The following is a 20188-nucleotide window of genomic DNA, read 5'->3' on the forward strand; positions in this document are numbered from 1 at the left end:
GAAGAAGAGATCCTTGGGCTGTTGGATACTACACACCAACAAGATCACTCGCCAACTTGATAACAAGGAGAAGAGAGAACAATAGATAAAAGGTTTGTGAAAAGATAACTTGATAGCTATTAGGGTTTGCGGACACAACATATATATAGGCTGAGATTTGTACATACACAAGCTCAATTAAAGGAACATACTCCTTGTGTTTCAAATAAAAGGAAATAAAAAGAAACCATAGTCTAAAATATAACATAAGATAAATATGCATCCGAGATGCACCCATGATACATCATCTAGGAGATGTGAAAGTGAACTTGATGCCTCATTAAAAACCTTAGATAGAAAACCCAGTGGGACAAAACTATCTAAGGGAAAAAGAGTACACCAAGCCACTTGCCTAGATGATGATCAGCTTGATGGTGATGTTGCTTGAATGGTGATAAGTGTGTCTTGGTTGATCAAGCTTTTTCCAAAACCTTCTTCTTGCTTCCAGGCTATCATGAGTAATCCTCCAATGGCTTTCTTGAGTTGTCTACTCCTTGAACGAGTAATAGGACCTTCTGGTATGGTTAAGACATCTTCAGCAGCTGGCTCATCTATCATCACATTGTCTTCATGAGTTGGCTGGTCCATGATCACATCACATACGGTTCGTAATCAGATAAAGGCATGACACTTGCAAACACTATATATGTATCTACGGGGAATCAATTTGCAGATATTTTGACGAAGGCTCTGCATCTAGGTCTTTTTCATTCTCTCTTGCGATGGTTCTCATTCTCAAGACTTTATCTTCAATCAGACACAGAAGCTAAAGACTTGAGGAGGGCTTCTTAGGATAGTTGGTTAATACCGGTAAAATGTTGGTTAAGTGATTATTCGATTTACTTGTAAATACCGGCTGAGTTTATAAAGAATGTAACTTAGAATGTATATTTAACTTTAATGTGAATAACAAATTTTCTCAGTTCAATCTCTTTCTCTCTCGTAGTTCATCTTCATCATTTTGAATCAAGCTTGAATCGAGTGTTAATAATAAATAAAGGGTGTATTGGATTCTTTGCAATATTAGTGGGTGTGGAGAAGCAGTCGAAATACATGCAGTATCAGATTTTGCAGATATTTTTTCCAGAGAATATACTTGGTTTACCATCATCTTGTGACATCAATTTTACGATAAAACTTACCTTAGGGGTAACTCAAATTTCTTCATCAGAGATGTCAGAGTTAAAAAAGCAGTTTATGGAACTATATATTAGTGAAATGTTTTCCTAGTGTCTGAGTGGTTCAATTTTCTTAAGAAAAGAAAAAAAATACGGTTCAATATTTTACTTTTCTCAATATTTTATTTATGACCATAGTAAATAGATTCTCTTTAGTAAATAAATAAATAAATATGTACATCTGAACAAATCTTAACAAGAAGAGAAAATACAATCAGTTTGTTATAGCTCTGTTCTTTTGATGAACGTCGCTCAGTCGACGCTTAATTCGCCCCCGAGGAACGCTTTCAAAAGACTGAAAATTATAGAGTAACTGAAGCAAATTTAACAGTACGAAAAATAAAAATAGACGCTAATGAACTGCCGAAAGTACAAAATATGAGAAGTGACGCTGAAATATATTCAGCGTTCTTTTTAATCCACGCGATCAGCCACAGCATCAAGAAAAGCAGGCTGGCGTTATTTCATGAGTGCGTCTGTCTTATGCTGTGTTTTGCCGTGGTAATAGCTTAAATTTTCAATCGCTGCTGCTGATAGTTGCGTTCACCAAAAGATTAAGGCTTAAAGACAATAACATCAGTTTAACGTTCTCTAATACGTTGTCGCTTTCTCTTTTTGAATTTAGAAACCAATTTTTGGAAATATTGACGTCGAAGGAAGAGTTCATTATATTCTTCAACGGTTCCAGTCTCATCTGCCAACACTTTTCCACACCAATCACACGTCCTGCAAATTGTTTGAAATCCGAATTATAAATTTAAAATAAGAAAAAAAGAAAAAAAGAAAAAGTAATAATAAAATTGCAGAACACATACTTGACGGTGCCGGAGTTTCCTTCACGGCGGATGGGAGTTTTAACCCCGCAGTGGCCGCACAACATCCTTTCGTTTTCTTCACAGGTGGTTGATTTTGTCATCGTGATTCCACACAAAACAGTAACTAAGACTTAATTAGGGTGTACAGAGAGAGAGAGAGAGAGAATCGTAAAGAATAAATCGGGCAATGTTTTTTGCTGTCCTTCAGTTTTTGATTTAAATAGGATTACGCTTTTGGTCTTTCGCTTGGAGAGCAAGATACTTTTTCCTTTATTTGACGGATTGACTTTTATACATTTCCTTTTTTCTTTATTTTTATATTCTGGTCGATAATTCAAAGAGGAGAATTCATACTTTGAAAAGGAAACTTAGCTTTGGGTCCAAGTAATCATAAAAGAACTGTATCAAATCGTTGAAATAGTGAAGCAAAAAAAAAAAAATGAACTGATTATAGAAGAGATAAAATAATTCTGTCATATCCCAGCACCAAGAGAATTTTTTAAGGTTTCCCGAAAGTGGTGGATTCACTTCTGTGAAGATATGGGCTTTGGGTTAATACTTTTTTATTGGATTAGAAGTTATAGGAAAAGCCCAATCACGCAATGTGTACTACAAACCGACGTTGTGAAAGGAAAAGGATTATTTACATAATCCGTACGACATGGGGGTAATAAGTCAGCTACGGTTCAAGTATAAATAGAAGACATTCCAAGCTTGGTTGATTATCCGAGAGATCTGAGAAACCCTAAACACAGAGACAAAGAGAGCTAAGAGAGAGAGAGATCAAGAGTAGAAAAAACTAAGAGACATTGTTCGAGTCATGTCTCTAAGAGATAGAGTTTCTTTGATCTTCTTATTCTTTGTTAATATCATGTTTATACGAGAAGAGTGCTTAGAGCGTTTGTGTAAACCCCTTTGATTGATAGTGGAAGTTGTGGGAAACGGTTCCCACCACAGAGGTACCGCAAGGGAACTGGGTTAAAAATCTTGTGTCGTTAATGATTTAAGCAATCAAACGATCGATAATTCCTAACAAGTGGTATCAGAGCAATCCAGGTTTTGATTGCGGGTGTTAGTGATATTATGGGGTCGACACATTGAAAGTTTGGAGTTGAAAGATCAAAGGAAACATGACGAGGTGTTGAAGACTTGAAGACTGATTTCCGCTGCAATCACAAGGGTATTGTGATGTTCGAAGTTTCTGGATACTCGAGGCTGCTAAGGATATGGAATCAAGATTTTGGAAGAATACACATGAGTACTATTTTTAACAATAGAAAAGTCAAGATTTTTTGCTGCGAAATCAGGTTGTATCTTGGCTTGTTCTAGTTGTTGAAAACAGTCTGGTGTTCAAGGATTAAATGAACAGCTACAAGGACTTGCGTATCTTGTTCTAAGGGACGCCTTATAAAAGGATACATGAGTAAAAAGAGCCATTCAAAACAAGGGTAAATTTTTTGATTCGCGGGAAAGGTTATAGCAGAAGCGTATGGAGGTGAAACAAGGAGTCTACTTGAGGCAAAGCAGGCAGGGAACTTATGAGAAGTTCATATACGATCAGGTCTGATAAAGTTTTCAAGGAGGGTTAAGTGTCAGGGATAAGGATGGACTTTATTCTGATTCGCCCTACTAACTTCATCATTTATTCTAATTTGCCCCACTTACTAAATAATTTAATTTTCTTTTTTCTTTAATTACAGAAACGTGAGTAAATACTAAAGTACCCTTAATGAATCTACAAAATTACAACCAAACCTAACCTAAACCCTCTAACCTAGCCCAAGTGTTTCCTTCTTTCCTCTTATACTCCTAAAATAATTTTTGCCGACCCCACTATTTCTTTATTCTCTCTTTTTTTTTTCCTTTCTCTTTGTATGAACCTTTTTTTGTCACTTCTCTTTGTATGAACCCTAATCGACAAAAACTTTGGGATTTTTTTTAAAACGTTGGGATTAGCCCTCGTGTGAACGATTTTATCAAAGCTTCTTATAAAACCTAGCCGGCTTTTCAATACTATAAACAAAATCCGTTGAGAGAGATGTCGTGTACGCGTAGCTGCGGCCGGGAAGGGAGCTTGTTGAGAAGAAGTGTGTTTCTGTTGCAGCTGTTTGAAGTGTGTTTTTGATCTTTGATCACACGGATGGACCAAGGAGTTTGGCTACTAGAATGGTTGTTGCGGGAGAGTGGTTAGCTCCGGTGCCTGTGCCGGCTTCTTTTTTAGCTTTAGCTGCTTATAAACTCCCTGAAAAACGTAAAGGTTCGTGGAGGAGGCTTAGACGCACTATATCTTGTGGTTTTGCGTTTTCTAAGTCCAAAAGATCAGGAGATGAAGCTGCTTCTAGGTTGCTGAGATTCAACACCGCTAGAACCAGCAGCGTCAAGCTAGGGTTTATACAGAAACAATACGAGCTTGTGAAATCCAGAACAGATTTGGCGGGGTTTGCTTCTTTCTGTTCGGTTTCGGCAACGAAGCTCCGACCATTCAGCTGAAGATAACGACGCTGCTGTTTTTTGTGAAGCAAGTAATCTTGTCTTAGCTATTAGAACTTACATAAATACGAGTTTATAACCACAAAGCAGGAGCTAGCACTGCATGTTCATATATGTCTTGTCACTGTCAGTGCTGATTAATGGAGGAGATGAGAGAGAGAAAGAAGTCTTCATCACAAGGAATGGTTAGGCCATTGTCTTGGTAGAACCGAAACTCTTCCTCGGATTGTCGCAGCAACATCTGATGCACCAGTAATGTCACATGCAATGACAGCTTCCATTAGGAGATTCTTAATTATATATGTGTGTATGTATAAATAAAAACTAGAAAGTGTATCTGAAAGATGGGTTGCGTGAGGAATGTTGAATATAATCGAGTTCCAAATTTTATAAGTATTTGTATAGTTAGTAAGATTAGTAATGTCACATTCATATAAGTTAGTTATTTAGTTTATAAGTCAAGAGTTGTGTCTCTTCTATGCACTCTTTCATCATGTATAAATATAGGATGGAGTCTGTCTCATAACACATCATGATTCAGTGCAATACAATTAGTTTTCAAGTGAAATAAAATTAGTTTTACGTTACTCTGTTTTCTTTGCCAAAGAACAGAGCATTCAGTTTTATTCTTTTTTGTTTCTTTTCTTTATAAATCGTAAACACATATACAAAATAATCAACAAGGAAGGAGATAGGAATAACGTGTCGGGATCTGGAGAGACCAACGTAAACAACGAAGTGACCTTTGGAGACGCCCTTAGAGTTGACGTGGACGTTGTTCTTCTTTCCCAAACTCGAACATCTCTTTAGCATCTTCTTCAGGCCCTTACCACTTCCCCTTTCTACTCCCATATCCTTTTTCTATTTTTTCTTCTTTTCTTATGGATAAAGAGATGGCTGGTGACTCATATTTATATGCAGAGACACCATGTGTTAATATATACACGACACACATATACATAGAGAATCAACAAGATGTTCAACGTTAGACCATCATTATTGGGAAGCCCTTAAGACAGCCCTTAAGGGTGAAGAGGAGAGGACCGAGAAAAAAAAGCAGGAAAAAGCCCTTAAATAAAGGCTGTCCTTAAGGTTGTCCTAAGCTTTCATGACCAAAAAATAAAAATAAAAAAATAAAGCTAAGGGCTTTTGTATAGTGCCCTCCAATAATGATGCTCTTATAGGACTCACCATGTGCTTGAACTTTTTCTATTAGAACCTGAATAAATAGTATTAAAATATTATATAACCAAATGCAAGTTATACACTCTCTTGGCAGCTTCACCTATTCAAGTGAGTTCCCCATGTTTTCTTTTTCTTATATATCTTTTGTCTGACGTGAATAATCCAAATTTTGGTAACTGAGAAACCACATTTAAATGTAGTAGCTTTGCACTAACAATTAAAAAAAAAAGCTAGCCATGAGATTAAAAAACAATACAATTGTATCTAACTTGCATATCAAAAGTGTAAGCCACGGAAAGACATGATAAACAAAAACTTTTCATTTTCAGCAATTTAAGTCTAAAACATGATTAAAAAGTTCAACAAAAAAATTGTTTAAAACGTTTTAAATATTCAACAAAAAAACTTGTCTAAAACTTGTTAAAATTTAAAAAAAAAAAACATGTCTAAAAAGTGTTAAAAGGAAAAAAACATGTTTGAACATTTACACTTAGTAATACTCAAGTCACTAGTAATATTTCCTTCTTCATAGTAATACTTTTGCACATTACAACAATTTTTAGTAATACCAAATCAAAAAATCAAATTTATTAGTAATAAAAATCAATTTAGACAGTTTTAGATTGTATATAACACAATGGCAGATTTTCTTTTTAAAAAGATGTATTTTTTTTATATTCATCTTATTATGGTCTTCCTATCAAGACATTAATATGGATGCATAAGGATGTTTTCTATGGAAATAAGAAGTTTTCTATCAACTTGAGAAATTAAAAATATTTTATGTCCAATTTGACAAATAAACACATATAGGAGCATCTAATCACGTAATATATGAGATACATCTTCTAAAAATAAATAATAAGACGAAAATTAAGTCTTTTAAAAACATGCTTAATACATAGTAATTCAAAGTATTTTAAGGTAATTCAATGTAGTTCACAGTAGTACCTAGTAGTTCATATTACACATAGTAGTACAAAGTAGTTCCTAGTAGTTAGTAGGATAGGTTAGTGTTGATGGCCACCATCTGTATCATCTATGTCACTGTTTATCTCCACATGTAGAACACTTTTACATTTCTTATTATTCACTTGCATTAGATAACCCAAAACGTCTTCATCACACCAAATAGACTTGATGTAATTTCTAACCTTCCAAAGATCTGAATTCTTAAGCTTTGCTCCCGAAATCCACTTTATCTCAGCCCCATCCTTGATGTAACTTCCTCCATTGTCAAAACATATGATTGTAATAGGAGAAGCCATAGAATTTCCTGAAAAAAATAAAAATATAATTAGTAAACCATTTAAATGATCTAAGTTGTCCAAGATCTTTGGTACATAGTCGATCTAGTAATACAAATAATACAAGCATCACTTTAGTAATACTAGTAGTTCTAGTAGTTCTTAATTTTTTTTGCTTTTGTCGATTTAACATTTTTAATTGACCAAGAGGGTATTATACAACCCACAATATTGTCTACCACTATTGTAATGCATTATTATGGTTTAAAAAAGTGCAAAATAAGAAGAAATATACAAAATCGCCCCATTTGTTCAAAAAAAATGTACAAAATCGCCCTTAAACATCTCTTTCATAACAATATACCTAAAACTTTAGTTTTCACCTGTTTAAGTCTTTTTAATCAACTAATAACGTGTTACACAACCCAGATTATCGTTTAACACAATTTTCATGTTTTTTTCCTTTCAAAACCGTGTTAAAAATAGAGAAAATTCAGAATCTTTTCCAAACATTATTTTCATTTTTCTTTGAAAACTCTCACGCATTTTACAGCAATACATTCATATTTTTCGTTACACATAATACATAGAACATAAGTAGTATATTGTTATGAAAATTTCGTGAAAAAAATACCAATTTCCCTCAAAAAAATCTTCAAAATCATCAATGAATGAGAATAGTTTCGAATGAGGTTAGGAAAAAGGGAATAAAATGGGAAAAATGGATAAGAAGGACACTTGTCAGAAGGAGAGAGGTAGACTGGATGTGGGGTCCAGTGTTAGGTATGTGGAAAAGGGGGTCCGCGAGTTAAATTAAAAAAATAGAGATATGGAAACGTGGGGACCACAATAAATAAGATAATAATATAATAGTTAAGGGTAATAAAGAGAAGAGAAATATGAGAAAAAAAAGTGGGGTAGTTAGAATTTTGGTAGGGTAATGAGAATAGTTTTTTTTCAATTGGGTCAAAACAGAATACTTTCCGGACTTTATTCTGATTCGCCCTACTAACTTCATCATTTATTCTAATTTGCCCCACTTACTAAATAATTTAATTTTCTTTTTTCTTTAATTACAGAAACGTGAGTAAATACTAAAGTACCCTTAATGAATCTACAGAATTACAACCAAACCTAACCTAAACCCTCTAACCTAGCCCAAGTGTTTCCTTCTTTCCTCTTATACTCCTAAAATAATTTTTGCCGACCCCACTATTTCTTTATTCTCTCTTTTTTTTTTTCCTTTCTCTTTGTATGAACCTTTTTTTGTCACTTCTCTTTGTATGAACCCTAATCGACAAAAACTTTGGGATTTTTTTTAAAACGTTGGGATTAGCCCTCGTGTGAACGATTTTATCAAAGCTTCTTATAAAACCTAGCCGGCTTTTCAATACTGTAAACAAAATCCGTTGAGAGAGATGTCGTGTACGCGTAGCTGCGGCCGGGAAGGGAGCTTGTTGAGAAGAAGTGTGTTTCTGTTGCAGCTGTTTGAAGTGTGTTTTTGATCTTTGATCACACGGATGGACCAAGGAGTTTGGCTACTAGAATGGTTGTTGCGGGAGAGTGGTTAGCTCCGGTGCCTGTGCCGGCTTCTTTTTTAGCTTTAGCTGCTTATAAACTCCCTGAAAAACGTAAAGGTTCGTGGAGGAGGCTTAGACGCACTATATCTTGTGGTTTTGCGTTTTCTAAGTCCAAAAGATCAGGAGATGAAGCTGCTTCTAGGTTGCTGAGATTCAACACCGCTAGAACCAGCAGCGTCAAGCTAGGGTTTATACAGAAACAATACGAGCTTGTGAAATCCAGAACAGATTTGGCGGGGTTTGCTTCTTTCTGTTCGGTTTCGGCAACGAAGCTCCGACCATTCAGCTGAAGATAACGACGCTGCTGTTTTTTGTGAAGCAAGTAATCTTGTCTTAGCTATTAGAACTTACATAAATACGAGTTTATAACCACAAAGCAGGAGCTAGCACTGCATGTTCATATATGTCTTGTCACTGTCAGTGCTGATTAATGGAGGAGATGAGAGAGAGAAAGAAGTCTTCATCACAAGGAATGGTTAGGCCATTGTCTTGGTAGAACCGAAACTCTTCCTCGGATTGTCGCAGCAACATCTGATGCACCAGTAATGTCACATGCAATGACAGCTTCCATTAGGAGATTCTTAATTATATATGTGTGTATGTATAAATAAAAACTAGAAAGTGTATCTGAAAGATGGGTTGCGTGAGGAATGTTGAATATAATCGAGTTCCAAATTTTATAAGTATTTGTATAGTTAGTAAGATTAGTAATGTCACATTCATATAAGTTAGTTATTTAGTTTATAAGTCAAGAGTTGTGTCTCTTCTATGCACTCTTTCATCATGTATAAATATAGGATGGAGTCTGTCTCATAACACATCATGATTCAGTGCAATACAATTAGTTTTCAAGTGAAATAAAATTAGTTTTACGTTACTCTGTTTTCTTTGCCAAAGAACAGAGCATTCAGTTTTATTCTTTTTTGTTTCTTTTCTTTATAAATCGTAAACACATATACAAAATAATCAACAAGGAAGGAGATAGGAATAACGTGTCGGGATCTGGAGAGACCAACGTAAACAACGAAGTGACCTTTGGAGACGCCCTTAGAGTTGACGTGGACGTTGTTCTTCTTTCCCAAACTCGAACATCTCTTTAGCATCTTCTTCAGGCCCTTACCACTTCCCCTTTCTACTCCCATATCCTTTTTCTATTTTTTCTTCTTTTCTTATGGATAAAGAGATGGCTGGTGACTCATATTTATATGCAGAGACACCATGTGTTAATATATACACGACACACATATACATAGAGAATCAACAAGATGTTCAACGTTAGACCATCATTATTGGGAAGCCCTTAAGACAGCCCTTAAGGGTGAAGAGGAGAGGACCGAGAAAAAAAAGCAGGAAAAAGCCCTTAAATAAAGGCTGTCCTTAAGGTTGTCCTAAGCTTTCATGACCAAAAAATAAAAATAAAAAAATAAAGCTAAGGGCTTTTGTATAGTGCCCTCCAATAATGATGCTCTTATAGGACTCACCATGTGCTTGAACTTTTTCTATTAGAACCTGAATAAATAGTATTAAAATATTATATAACCAAATGCAAGTTATACACTCTCTTGGCAGCTTCACCTATTCAAGTGAGTTCCCCATGTTTTCTTTTTCTTATATATCTTTTGTCTGACGTGAATAATCCAAATTTTGGTAACTGAGAAACCACATTTAAATGTAGTAGCTTTGCACTAACAATTAAAAAAAAAAGCTAGCCATGAGATTAAAAAACAATACAATTGTATCTAACTTGCATATCAAAAGTGTAAGCCACGGAAAGACATGATAAACAAAAACTTTTCATTTTCAGCAATTTAAGTCTAAAACATGATTAAAAAGTTCAACAAAAAAATTGTTTAAAACGTTTTAAATATTCAACAAAAAAACTTGTCTAAAACTTGTTAAAATTTCAAAAAAAAAAACATGTCTAAAAAGTGTTAAAAGGAAAAAAACATGTTTGAACATTTACACTTAGTAATACTCAAGTCACTAGTAATATTTCCTTCTTCATAGTAATACTTTTGCACATTACAACAATTTTTAGTAATACCAAATCAAAAAATCAAATTTATTAGTAATACAAATCAATTTAGACAGTTTTAGATTGTATATAACACAATGGCAGATTTTCTTTTTAAAAAGATGTATTTTTTTTATATTCATCTTATTATGGTCTTCCTATCAAGACATTAATATGGATGCATAAGGATGTTTTCTATGGAAATAAGAAGTTTTCTATCAACTTGAGAAATTAAAAATATTTTATGTCCAATTTGACAAATAAACACATATAGGAGCATCTAATCACGTAATATATGAGATACATCTTCTAAAAATAAATAATAAGACGAAAATTAAGTCTTTTAAAAACATGCTTAATACATAGTAATTCAAAGTATTTTAAGGTAATTCAATGTAGTTCACAGTAGTACCTAGTAGTTCATATTACACATAGTAGTACAAAGTAGTTCCTAGTAGTTAGTAGGATAGGTTAGTGTTGATGGCCACCATCTGTATCATCTATGTCACTGTTTATCTCCACATGTAGAACACTTTTACATTTCTTATTATTCACTTGCATTAGATAACCCAAAACGTCTTCATCACACCAAATAGACTTGATGTAATTTCTAACCTTCCAAAGATCTGAATTCTTAAGCTTTGCTCCCGAAATCCACTTTATCTCAGCCTCATCCTTGATGTAACTTCCTCCATTGTCAAAACATATGATTGTAATAGGAGAAGCCATAGAATTTCCTGAAAAAAATAAAAATATAATTAGTAAACCATTTAAATGATCTAAGTTGTCCAAGATCTTTGGTACATAGTCGATCTAGTAATACAAATAATACAAGCATCACTTTAGTAATACTAGTAGTTCTAGTAGTTCTTAATTTTTTTTGCTTTTGTCGATTTAACATTTTTAATTGACCAAGAGGGTATTATACAACCCACAATATTGTCTACCACTATTGTAATGCATTATTATGGTTTAAAAAAGTGCAAAATAAGAAGAAATATACAAAATCGCCCCATTTGTTCAAAAAAAAATGTACAAAATCGCCCTTAAACATCTCTTTCATAACAATATACCTAAAACTTTAGTTTTCACCTGTTTAAGTCTTTTTAATCAACTAATAACGTGTTACACAACCCAGATTATCGTTTAACACAATTTTCATGTTTTTTTCCTTTCAAAACCGTGTTAAAAATAGAGAAAATTCAGAATCTTTTCCAAACATTATTTTCATTTTTCTTTGAAAACTCTCACGCATTTTACAGCAATACATTCATATTTTTCGTTACACATAATACATAGAACATAAGTAGTATATTGTTATGAAAATTTCGTGAAAAAAATACCAATTTCCCTCAAAAAAATCTTCAAAATCATCAATGAATGAGAATAGTTTCGAATGAGGTTAGGAAAAAGGGAATAAAATGGGAAAATGGATAAGAAGGACACTTGTCAGAAGGAGAGAGGTAGACTGGATGTGGGGTCCAATGTTAGGTATGTGGGAAAGGGGGTCCGCGAGTTAAATTAAAAAAATAGAGATATGGAAACGTGGGGACCACAATAAATAAGATAATAATATAATAGTTAAGGGTAATAAAGAGAAGAGAAATATGAGAAAAAAAAGTGGAGTAGTTAGAATTTTGGTAGGGTAATGAGAATAGTTTTTTTTCAATTGGGTCAAAACAGAATACTTTCCGATAAGGATCAGAGTTTCAAGAGCTAAGGAAAAACACAAAGGTTGTGTGAAGTTCTGTAAGAAGATATGCTTGGACTAGGGGTGTGTCGAAAGTCTATCTAGCAAGGATGATGGCTTGATGGCGGGTTCTGTTAAGCGATGACAGTGGTACACATAGGAGTTCAAGGCAGATCTAATACAGAAGGTTAAACAAGAAGAGATGAATGGAAAGTTGTGTCGAAAGTCTTCCCGACAAGAATGGTTAGGAGGCGGGTTCCATCATGGATGATGGCGGTACAAGATGGATTTAGACTGCGGTTGTTTAACTATAAAGCAATATTTTTTGAAACACAAAAGGGAAGCTCAAGTAAAGCTTAGAGAAAAAGAAATCTAGCAGCAAGGTGTAACACTGTTAATAAGGTTCTGTTTAAGAAAAAAGCACGGATCATGGTTTGTGTCGAAAGTCTATCTAGCATGTTTGGAGCTTGATGGCGTGTTCTGTTAACTAACGTTAACGGCGGTACAAAAAGAATCCGAAGCTGTGGGGTTAAACAGAAAAGCATTATGAATCAGAGGTTGTTTCACGGGTTGAAACATGTATGATTCAGAGAGGTTTGTGCATTTGCAGAAAATTAAGATGAAAAGGGAGGACGAGTTCAATCAACAACAGATTCATGACGGTCATGGAGGAGGCTGTGTGATTGATTGGATAATAGTAGAATCAATGTAGCTTCGGGCGTGAGGCAGACAAGATTCTGGTTTGTACTAAATTTAAAGTGCAAAAACATATATAGGTAAAGGGAAGTACCTAGAGGACGAAAAAGGAGAGGAAGCTGAGGTCTAGCAGTCAAGGTTTAAGGTGACCGTGAAGAATCAAAAGTCGTGGAGTGTTGATTCTGGTTCCAGGTGGAGTTCGTCATCGAAATCTGAAACGGTTTCAGGTTCCGTTAAGGTTCTCGGAGAAAAAAAAAAAAAAAAAAAAACAGGCTGTAACTCAAGTCTAGAGGAGGATCAGGTTATGGGATATACCTGAAATTGCAGGAAGCAAGAGAGAAGGTTGGTCTTGCGTCATGAGTAGCTGGAAAGAAGCAAGGAATCAAGGGTTAGATTCCACAAGGAGCTACTGTGTGAAGAAAGAGGTTGAAATCCAAGCTGTGATTTCACTGTCTCAGATAAGTCTGAAAATTACAGAGGCTAGAAGGATGGTTCAGGTTTGTGGTTTTACCGGAAATCATCATGGGAGCAGAAGTACTTCGACTGATCACCGAAGAAACTGCAGAGAAGAAATATAAAGTGATGATTTAAAATAGCCTAGAGAAATCAGAAGAGACAGAACAGATGGAGTAGTTCCAGGCTTTATTGAGGATATTACCATTAAATGGAATCAGAAGATGATTTGAGGCTCAGGTGGAGCTGTGGAGGATGGTAAAATAAAGTGGAGCTATTGTGGAAAAGGAAACGAGGCAGAGTCGCCAATGGATACCGACGGAGGTATGTGGTGATGGTGACCAACACGTTTGCTGGAGGAGATTACACAAGGAAACGTCTTGGACAGTGGAGGTGGCGAAGGCCTTCGCCGGACAAGCTGTAGAGAGAAGACAAGCTAGTTCTGTTTGCAACTTATCAAGAGAGATGAGTCGGACGCTGGAGGCTCTTGAGCATTGATATCACAGTGGTTATCAATGGTGATAACTTAAGAGAGAGTCATGAATTTCTCTGAGTTTTTTATCTCAAGAAGAAAACAGAAGCAGTGAGGTCCGAGGTGGTGTAATCTATGGAAGAATCAGGGCTCAAGGTGGGGTAACTTGCTCTGAGATTTACATCAAATCATTACCAGAAGTTGCAGGAATACTTATCAAAGGTTGAAGTAGAAGCTGCAACAAAAGATGCAAACGGCATCAGCTTTCACTATCGGAAAAAGGAGTAAAATCAAAGGGGTAAGGACATGGTCTACTAGTGTTTATTTACAGGGAAAGCAAAACTCAGACTTACCGAAGACAGGGAGGAGTTTGTAAGCTTCATCATAGAAGCAAGCCACCGGAGATGCAGAGAAACTGCATCGTTTTCACCGTTGAGTAAAAGCTTCACCGGAGACGCAAAGGTCATTCGTCCGGTCTGTAGCTGAAGGTTCTTAGGGGTTGTTTCATATGCTAATGGTGATAGATGATTCACAATAAGAACAATTGGTGTGGTTCATTCTCAAAGCAAGCAAGGAAACGACATTCACAGAGAAGAGATCCATGAGCTTTGGTGGTGGAGGCAGTTCCCAACGGCGACGGAACCCGCTGGTTGAGAGTTGGTGATCGGAATCACACCGGAGATAGACGACAAGGTGGAGTGATCTCCAAAGGGCACAGTCGTCGGAGTTCCAGTTGCATACTTGCATGTCAGGATTTGTGTCAGACACGTTACCAGAAAGAAAAGCGTCGATTTGATATCAGGGAAAGAAGGAGACGTGAGGTGAAGATGGGCCTTATCTGACCAAAGCCCAAGGTGGAGATTGCGAAGATATGGGCTTTGGGTTAATACTTTTTTATTGGATTAGAAGTTATAGGAAAAGCCCAATCACGCAATGTGTACTACAAACCGACGTTGTGAAAGGAAAAGGATTATTTACATAATCCGTACGACATGGGGGTAATAAGTCAGCTACGGTTCAAGTATAAATAGAAGACATTCCAAGCTTGGTTGATTATCCGAGAGATCCGAGAAACCCTAAACACAGAGACAAAGAGAGCTAAGAAAGAGAGATCAAGAGTAGAAGAAACTAAGAGACATTGTTCGAGTCATGTCTCTAAGAGATAGAGTTTCTTTGATCTTCTTATTCTTTGTTAATATCATGTTTATACGAGAAGAGTGCTTAGAGCGTTTGTATAAACCTCTTTGATTGATAGTAGAAGTTGTGGGAGACGGTTCCCACCCCAGAGGTACCGCAAGGGAACTGGGTTAAAAATCTTGTATCGTTAATGATTTAAGCAATCAAACGATCGATAATTCCTAACAACTTCAGATTAAAGATTTTGAGGACAAACTGCCAATTAAGACATGACTATGATATAATTGTTGGACAAATTATATTTGTTAATCTAAAAAAGTTTGATGTGTATACCAAAAAAGTATGAGTATTTTGGAAAAATCTTGTTGATCTTCCCTAATCTATCGGAAGGTTCTCAAAAATCGTACGCACTTTGCAATCTTTCTCCAGTCTTTGTCCTTTATGTAATCTCCCAAAAGCTGTTAGATTGTCATCCTTTCACCTGAAGAAAACTTTTAGTGGATGAGAAATTAGTAATGATGCATTTACTCTACAAAAACACATGTAATTCCCGCTGAATATGTTTTGTCGAGTTTATCTTGTCAGAAATTTGTCATTATACACCGACAAATTCCCTAAAGGACAATTTTCCTAAAGATTTCCGAAGACACCTTTCTTAGAAAAGATCCATCAGAAATTCGTCGAGAATATGGTCATCAGAAATTCGTCGAGAACATGGTCACCGAAATTTTCGATAGAAAAATGGCCGTCAAAAATATTCATGACAATCATGATTCATCGAGAACTATTCCCAAGACACTTATCCATCCGGAATAATTTCTGGCAAACAAGGTTTTGTGGAGAATTTTACCTATGCCTTCCGTCCAGGAATAATTTATTACGAACATGGCTTTGTTAAGTTCTGTCGTGAAAAATTATAAATAACTTGTTAGTTGAAATTCTTAAGCTGGGGACATATCTATTGTCTAGATCTTCAACTTCAGCTGTCACTTTTTGGTATGAAAAAGTGTCATCGATTATTCTACTGGAATGTCGATTATTCTACTGGAGTATCGATCGATACACCTTTCTCATCACGTCGATCGATTAGTCGATAAGATTATAGGTCGATGTGCTCCTAGAGAAGCTTTATGATCGGATTAAACTATATTCACTAATCTTCCTAGACCAACTTCCATATATATCTACCAACTTAGTTCAGAGAATCAATTCAGGAAGAAAACCAAGTTTCCGCTTGAGCCTCCTCCTTTCTAAGATCAAGTTACTAGTTAGCTATTTTTGTTATACTTCAATAATAGTAATATATCTATTGTTTATTATATAAATAATTTTATTTTACATATAACATAATCTATGTTTTTAAATATATATGAAGTTGATTAGCTTATTAAACAATATTATAAGCGAATCATACTATATATAAATATGGGAGAGTATAACTCAGAAACTAAAACCAGATCCTATTTGTTTTTCTCATCTCATTTTATTAGAAAACGAAAAAGCCAACAAAAAAAATACGAGAGAGGCCGAAAAGGAAGGCCAGACGAAAAACACAGAGGCAAACCGAAACCCAAACATCAAAAGAGTCCAAAGGGTGAACGTGACCCTCGACGACAGCGCATAGCCCACGTGTAACTCCATTTATGATATAAAATATCACAATAATAATTTTTATTTATAAATCAAATGTTTTATTCATATAAAATAATATTAACATGTAAATAAAGATATAAAATTATTATAAAGCTACTTATATATTTTTAAGAAGTATGTGTCTTATAAATTTTCAAAGTGATACATGAAGAAATTTTGCAAAAAAAAAAATATCTTTTAAAAATGAAAATATGAAATATATACCAAATATAGATCAAAATAAAAAGAGGAGAAAAAGAAAATAAAGCAAAGAAAATATAAAAAACTGAAAAATAAAATTGGATCAAATTATTTTATAAATATATGTTATTTTATAAAACATGATATATAATAGAATGAGATATTCTTCTTAATAAAAAATTATATATTAAAAGAAATCCATATCCATTTGAAATAATTCAAAATACAGCATATGTACAAAAACATGTATGTTTATTCTGATATTATTATTTGGCTAAGTTGTATTACTGAAAATATAGATCAAATAAAATGAAAGGAGAGGAAAGAAAAAGTAAATAGGAAAATAAAATAAAGTTAAAAAAATTTAAAACTGAAATTGACTTCTTCTTTTTGGCAACAACAGATCTACGGTGGCAACACAGTAGTTAGGTGTATCTTTCCGCACGAGATCTTTACCCCCTTAACACACCATCCAACAACATCCAGGGCTTCTTCTTCCCCTTCCCCTTCCCGATCCGCGATTCATCTTCTCGAAAAAAAGCAGCGGCGATGGTGAAGGTGTTGACCTACTTTGGGATGACATTGGCTGCTTTCGCCTTCTGGCAATCCATGGACAAAGTCCACGTCTGGATCGCTCTTCACCAAGACGAGAAGGTTTCATTCTCTCTTCCTCACTCATCTCTTCGATTTGGAATTGAGATCAAACCCTAGGCTATCGAATTTGATCTAGTTATCTTCAGATTGATCGATTACTTGCTATAGATCAGATTAAACTGTGTTTGATAGAAGCTAAGCTTAACTTGTGTTTGATTAATCAACTTTAATGTGATTGTAGTTGATTAAGTGAAAACAGTTAACTGATATGTTCGTATTGGTGTTTGAGTAGAGATTGGTGTTTGGATCTTGTTAGGAGATAAGCTCTCACTGATTTGCACTTGATAAGTAGTAGTGATAAGTGATCTGAAACCGCACGTATAGAGATCAGTGGTTTTCACTTGTTGAAGTAGTGATAAGATAACAAAAAGAACTTGTTTATATGCAGCAAGAGAGGATGGAGAAGGAGGCCGAAGTAAAGCGGGTTAGAGCTGAGTTGCTGCGGAAAGCTAGAGAGGAGGATCCTCTTGCCTGATAATCTTCTTCAGTTATAATTTGGATTTCTAACCAAATATGAATGACTTCTTCTTTTTTTCCATTGTTATGGACCCAAAATGGAGTTTGCATAAAACGACAATACCATATATGCTATTGAATGTGGGAATGATGATGATCATGAATAAGTAGCTTCCTCTTTGTTGTTCTTCTTCTTGTCAACTAATGGAATACTAGTGCAAGAGGTACCAGCATCTTGCTCTGCCTGTCTTCCTCAAACCTTGTAAATCATAGATTTTGTGCTCATAGAGAAGTTTAAGGAGGTTTCATCAATTACAGTTAATGATTCGCGTTGGCTATCAAAGTAGAAATATAACCTGTCAAGTTTTTGTGACAAAAAAAAAAAACCTGTCAAGTTCAAATTGGGGAAAATCGCATAAAAAATCCTCAAAATTTCACTTACTATCAATTTAAACTTTAAAGTTTTTTTACTAACACTTTTAAGTATAACCTTCAAAGTGATATTTATATCATAAAAAAATTTCAATGCAAAAAGTTCACCGGTTCAACAGGTAATAATTCAAAAATAATTATTTAATTAATAAAATAAACAAAATAAATAATAAAAATTCAAAAAATAAATAAATATCGAAATTTTTAATAAAATTTACAACAATGAAATAAAAAATAAAAAATTAAAATTTAGAAAATTAAATAAATATTTTTAAAATTAAATAATTTTCTAAAATATTAATAAAATAAAAATAACTAAAAAATAATAATAAATAAGATAAATTTAAATAGAGAAGAACTAAATAAAAGTTCACAAATTTAAAAAAAAATAGAAAATAGAAAATTCAAATTTCAAATTTCACTTGTGACGATGATGGTTTCTACATAACCATTAACAATGACGATAATTGTTATATCTCCAATGATACAACATCATCGTTAAAAATGACAAAGAAAAACTTTTTCAAACTTTTGAATTTTCATATTTTTGAAATTTATGAATTTTTTATTTTTCTGTTTTTAATTTGATCTCATTTATTTTTTGAATTATATTTTCTAAATATTATTTAATTTATGAGTTTTTATTAAATTTTACAATTTTTGTTTAATTTTCTGATTTTTATTTAATTTTTTTATTATTTTACTAATTAAATAATATTATTTGTGAACTTTTTATTTAGTTCTTCTCTATTTAAATTTAATCTTATTTATTATTAATTTTTTAGTATTTTTATTTTATTAATATTATAGAAAATTATTTAATTTTATAAATTTAATTTAATTTTTTTTGCTTTCATTGTTATTAAAAGTTTCGATTTTTATTTATTTTTTGAATTTTTTATTTTGTTTATTTAATTTATTTTATTAATTAAATAATTATTTTTGAAAAACCCGCAGAACCGATCAACTTTTTGCTTTGGAAGTTTTTTATGACACAAATGTCATGTTGAAGGTTAAAAATGTTATTGAAAATAATCCAAAGTTTAAAATGCCTGTAAGTGACACTTTGAAGGTTTTTTATGCGATTTTCTTTTTCAAATTGTATTACAAAGTTAAAAGGGAAGTTTTTTTTTCAATTTTATATTGGTTTTCAGATTTTTGAAAATTTAGTAATCCTTTTTCCTGATCGTTCGTTCCATCGTGTTTAGTGTTTACCATTGCATGTGTTACTGGAATTTAGCCAGGACTCGGGAGATAAATGGCCATTGTGATATTATAGCAACACTAAGCAAACTGGACCGAACAACGGACGGTCCCTGAAGAAAACAGTAAAAATCCCACCACTTTCTGTACAATAAATTCATAGTATTTGTCACTATATGAAAACAAACACACCATAACTCTACGATTTATAAATGCACTCTCGCCTCAAATTTGTGCCATTGATCCGTCTCCGAGTAAGTTAGGGCATTATCCCCACCTCAAAACCCGACAATGATGGCATCGTCGACGTCAAACACAGTGAAACATCAGTCTTGACTCTCTTTTTTTTTTGGGGTCAAAAGTCTAGACTTTCTAGTGTTAAAAAGATCAATATACAATGATTTCGTGGTCCCAACCTATAAAATGTAATAAATTGTATATAACTAAGCTTCCTAAACTTCATGATCAATAAAAAAAACTTCATGATCGATATATCTCATAAGTCATGAACACTGAGAGACACAGAGACGTTAAAACAGTGACGTTTTAAACACCTAAGCAAAATCTCTTATCCCCCTTACTATTAAAGAAGAAGCAGATTTAGAAAGAACCAT

At 34.0% G+C, this 20188-nt stretch overlaps 1 protein-coding gene and 2 long non-coding RNA genes across 4 annotated transcripts; 1 reads left to right on the forward strand and 2 right to left on the reverse strand.

The window, feature by feature from the left end:
- Window positions 1-1377: 1377 nt before the first annotated feature.
- Window positions 1378-2261, reverse strand: LOC108841092 (uncharacterized). The gene is made up of 2 exons (XR_001948055.2): window positions 2033-2261; window positions 1378-1943 (listed from the first exon to the last, which is right to left on the reverse strand). It is a non-coding gene; the product is annotated as an uncharacterized LOC108841092 (long non-coding RNA).
- Window positions 2262-6605: 4344 nt separating this feature from the next.
- LOC108840757 (uncharacterized) lies at window positions 6606-14639 on the reverse strand. Of its 2 annotated transcripts, XR_008942658.1 has the most exons (7): window positions 14213-14639; window positions 13593-14094; window positions 13446-13493; window positions 13250-13298; window positions 13029-13146; window positions 11164-11285; window positions 6606-6983 (listed from the first exon to the last, which is right to left on the reverse strand). It is a non-coding gene; the product is annotated as an uncharacterized LOC108840757 (long non-coding RNA). The 2 variants fall into 2 exon arrangements; XR_001947971.2 differs by lacking the exon at window positions 6606-6983 and having other exon boundaries at window positions 10908-11285.
- A 2656-nt stretch (window positions 14640-17295) lies between these two features.
- Window positions 17296-18126, forward strand: LOC108839857 (uncharacterized). The gene is made up of 2 exons (XM_018612632.2): window positions 17296-17483; window positions 17872-18126. The coding sequence occupies exons 1-2, from the start codon at window positions 17379-17381 to the stop codon at window positions 17956-17958; spliced, it is 192 nt and encodes a 63-aa protein (XP_018468134.1). The 5' UTR covers window positions 17296-17378; the 3' UTR covers window positions 17959-18126.
- Window positions 18127-20188: the final 2062 nt, after the last annotated feature.

The sequence above is a fragment of the Raphanus sativus genome, chromosome 2, assembly GCF_000801105.2.
Source record: "Raphanus sativus cultivar WK10039 chromosome 2, ASM80110v3, whole genome shotgun sequence".
Classification (NCBI taxonomy): Eukaryota; Viridiplantae; Streptophyta; class Magnoliopsida; order Brassicales; family Brassicaceae; genus Raphanus; species Raphanus sativus.

What these genes read in the sequence shown, in the direction of transcription:
- LOC108839857 (XM_018612632.2), top strand. Translation starts at nt 17,379, where the DNA reads ATGGTGAAGGTGTTGACCTACTTTGGGATGACATTGGCTGCTTTCGCC. An exon ending in CTCTTCACCAAGACGAGAAG is followed by an intron (nt 17,484 to 17,871) that starts GTTTCATTCTCT and finishes GTTTATATGCAG; the next exon opens with CAAGAGAGGATGGAGAAGGA.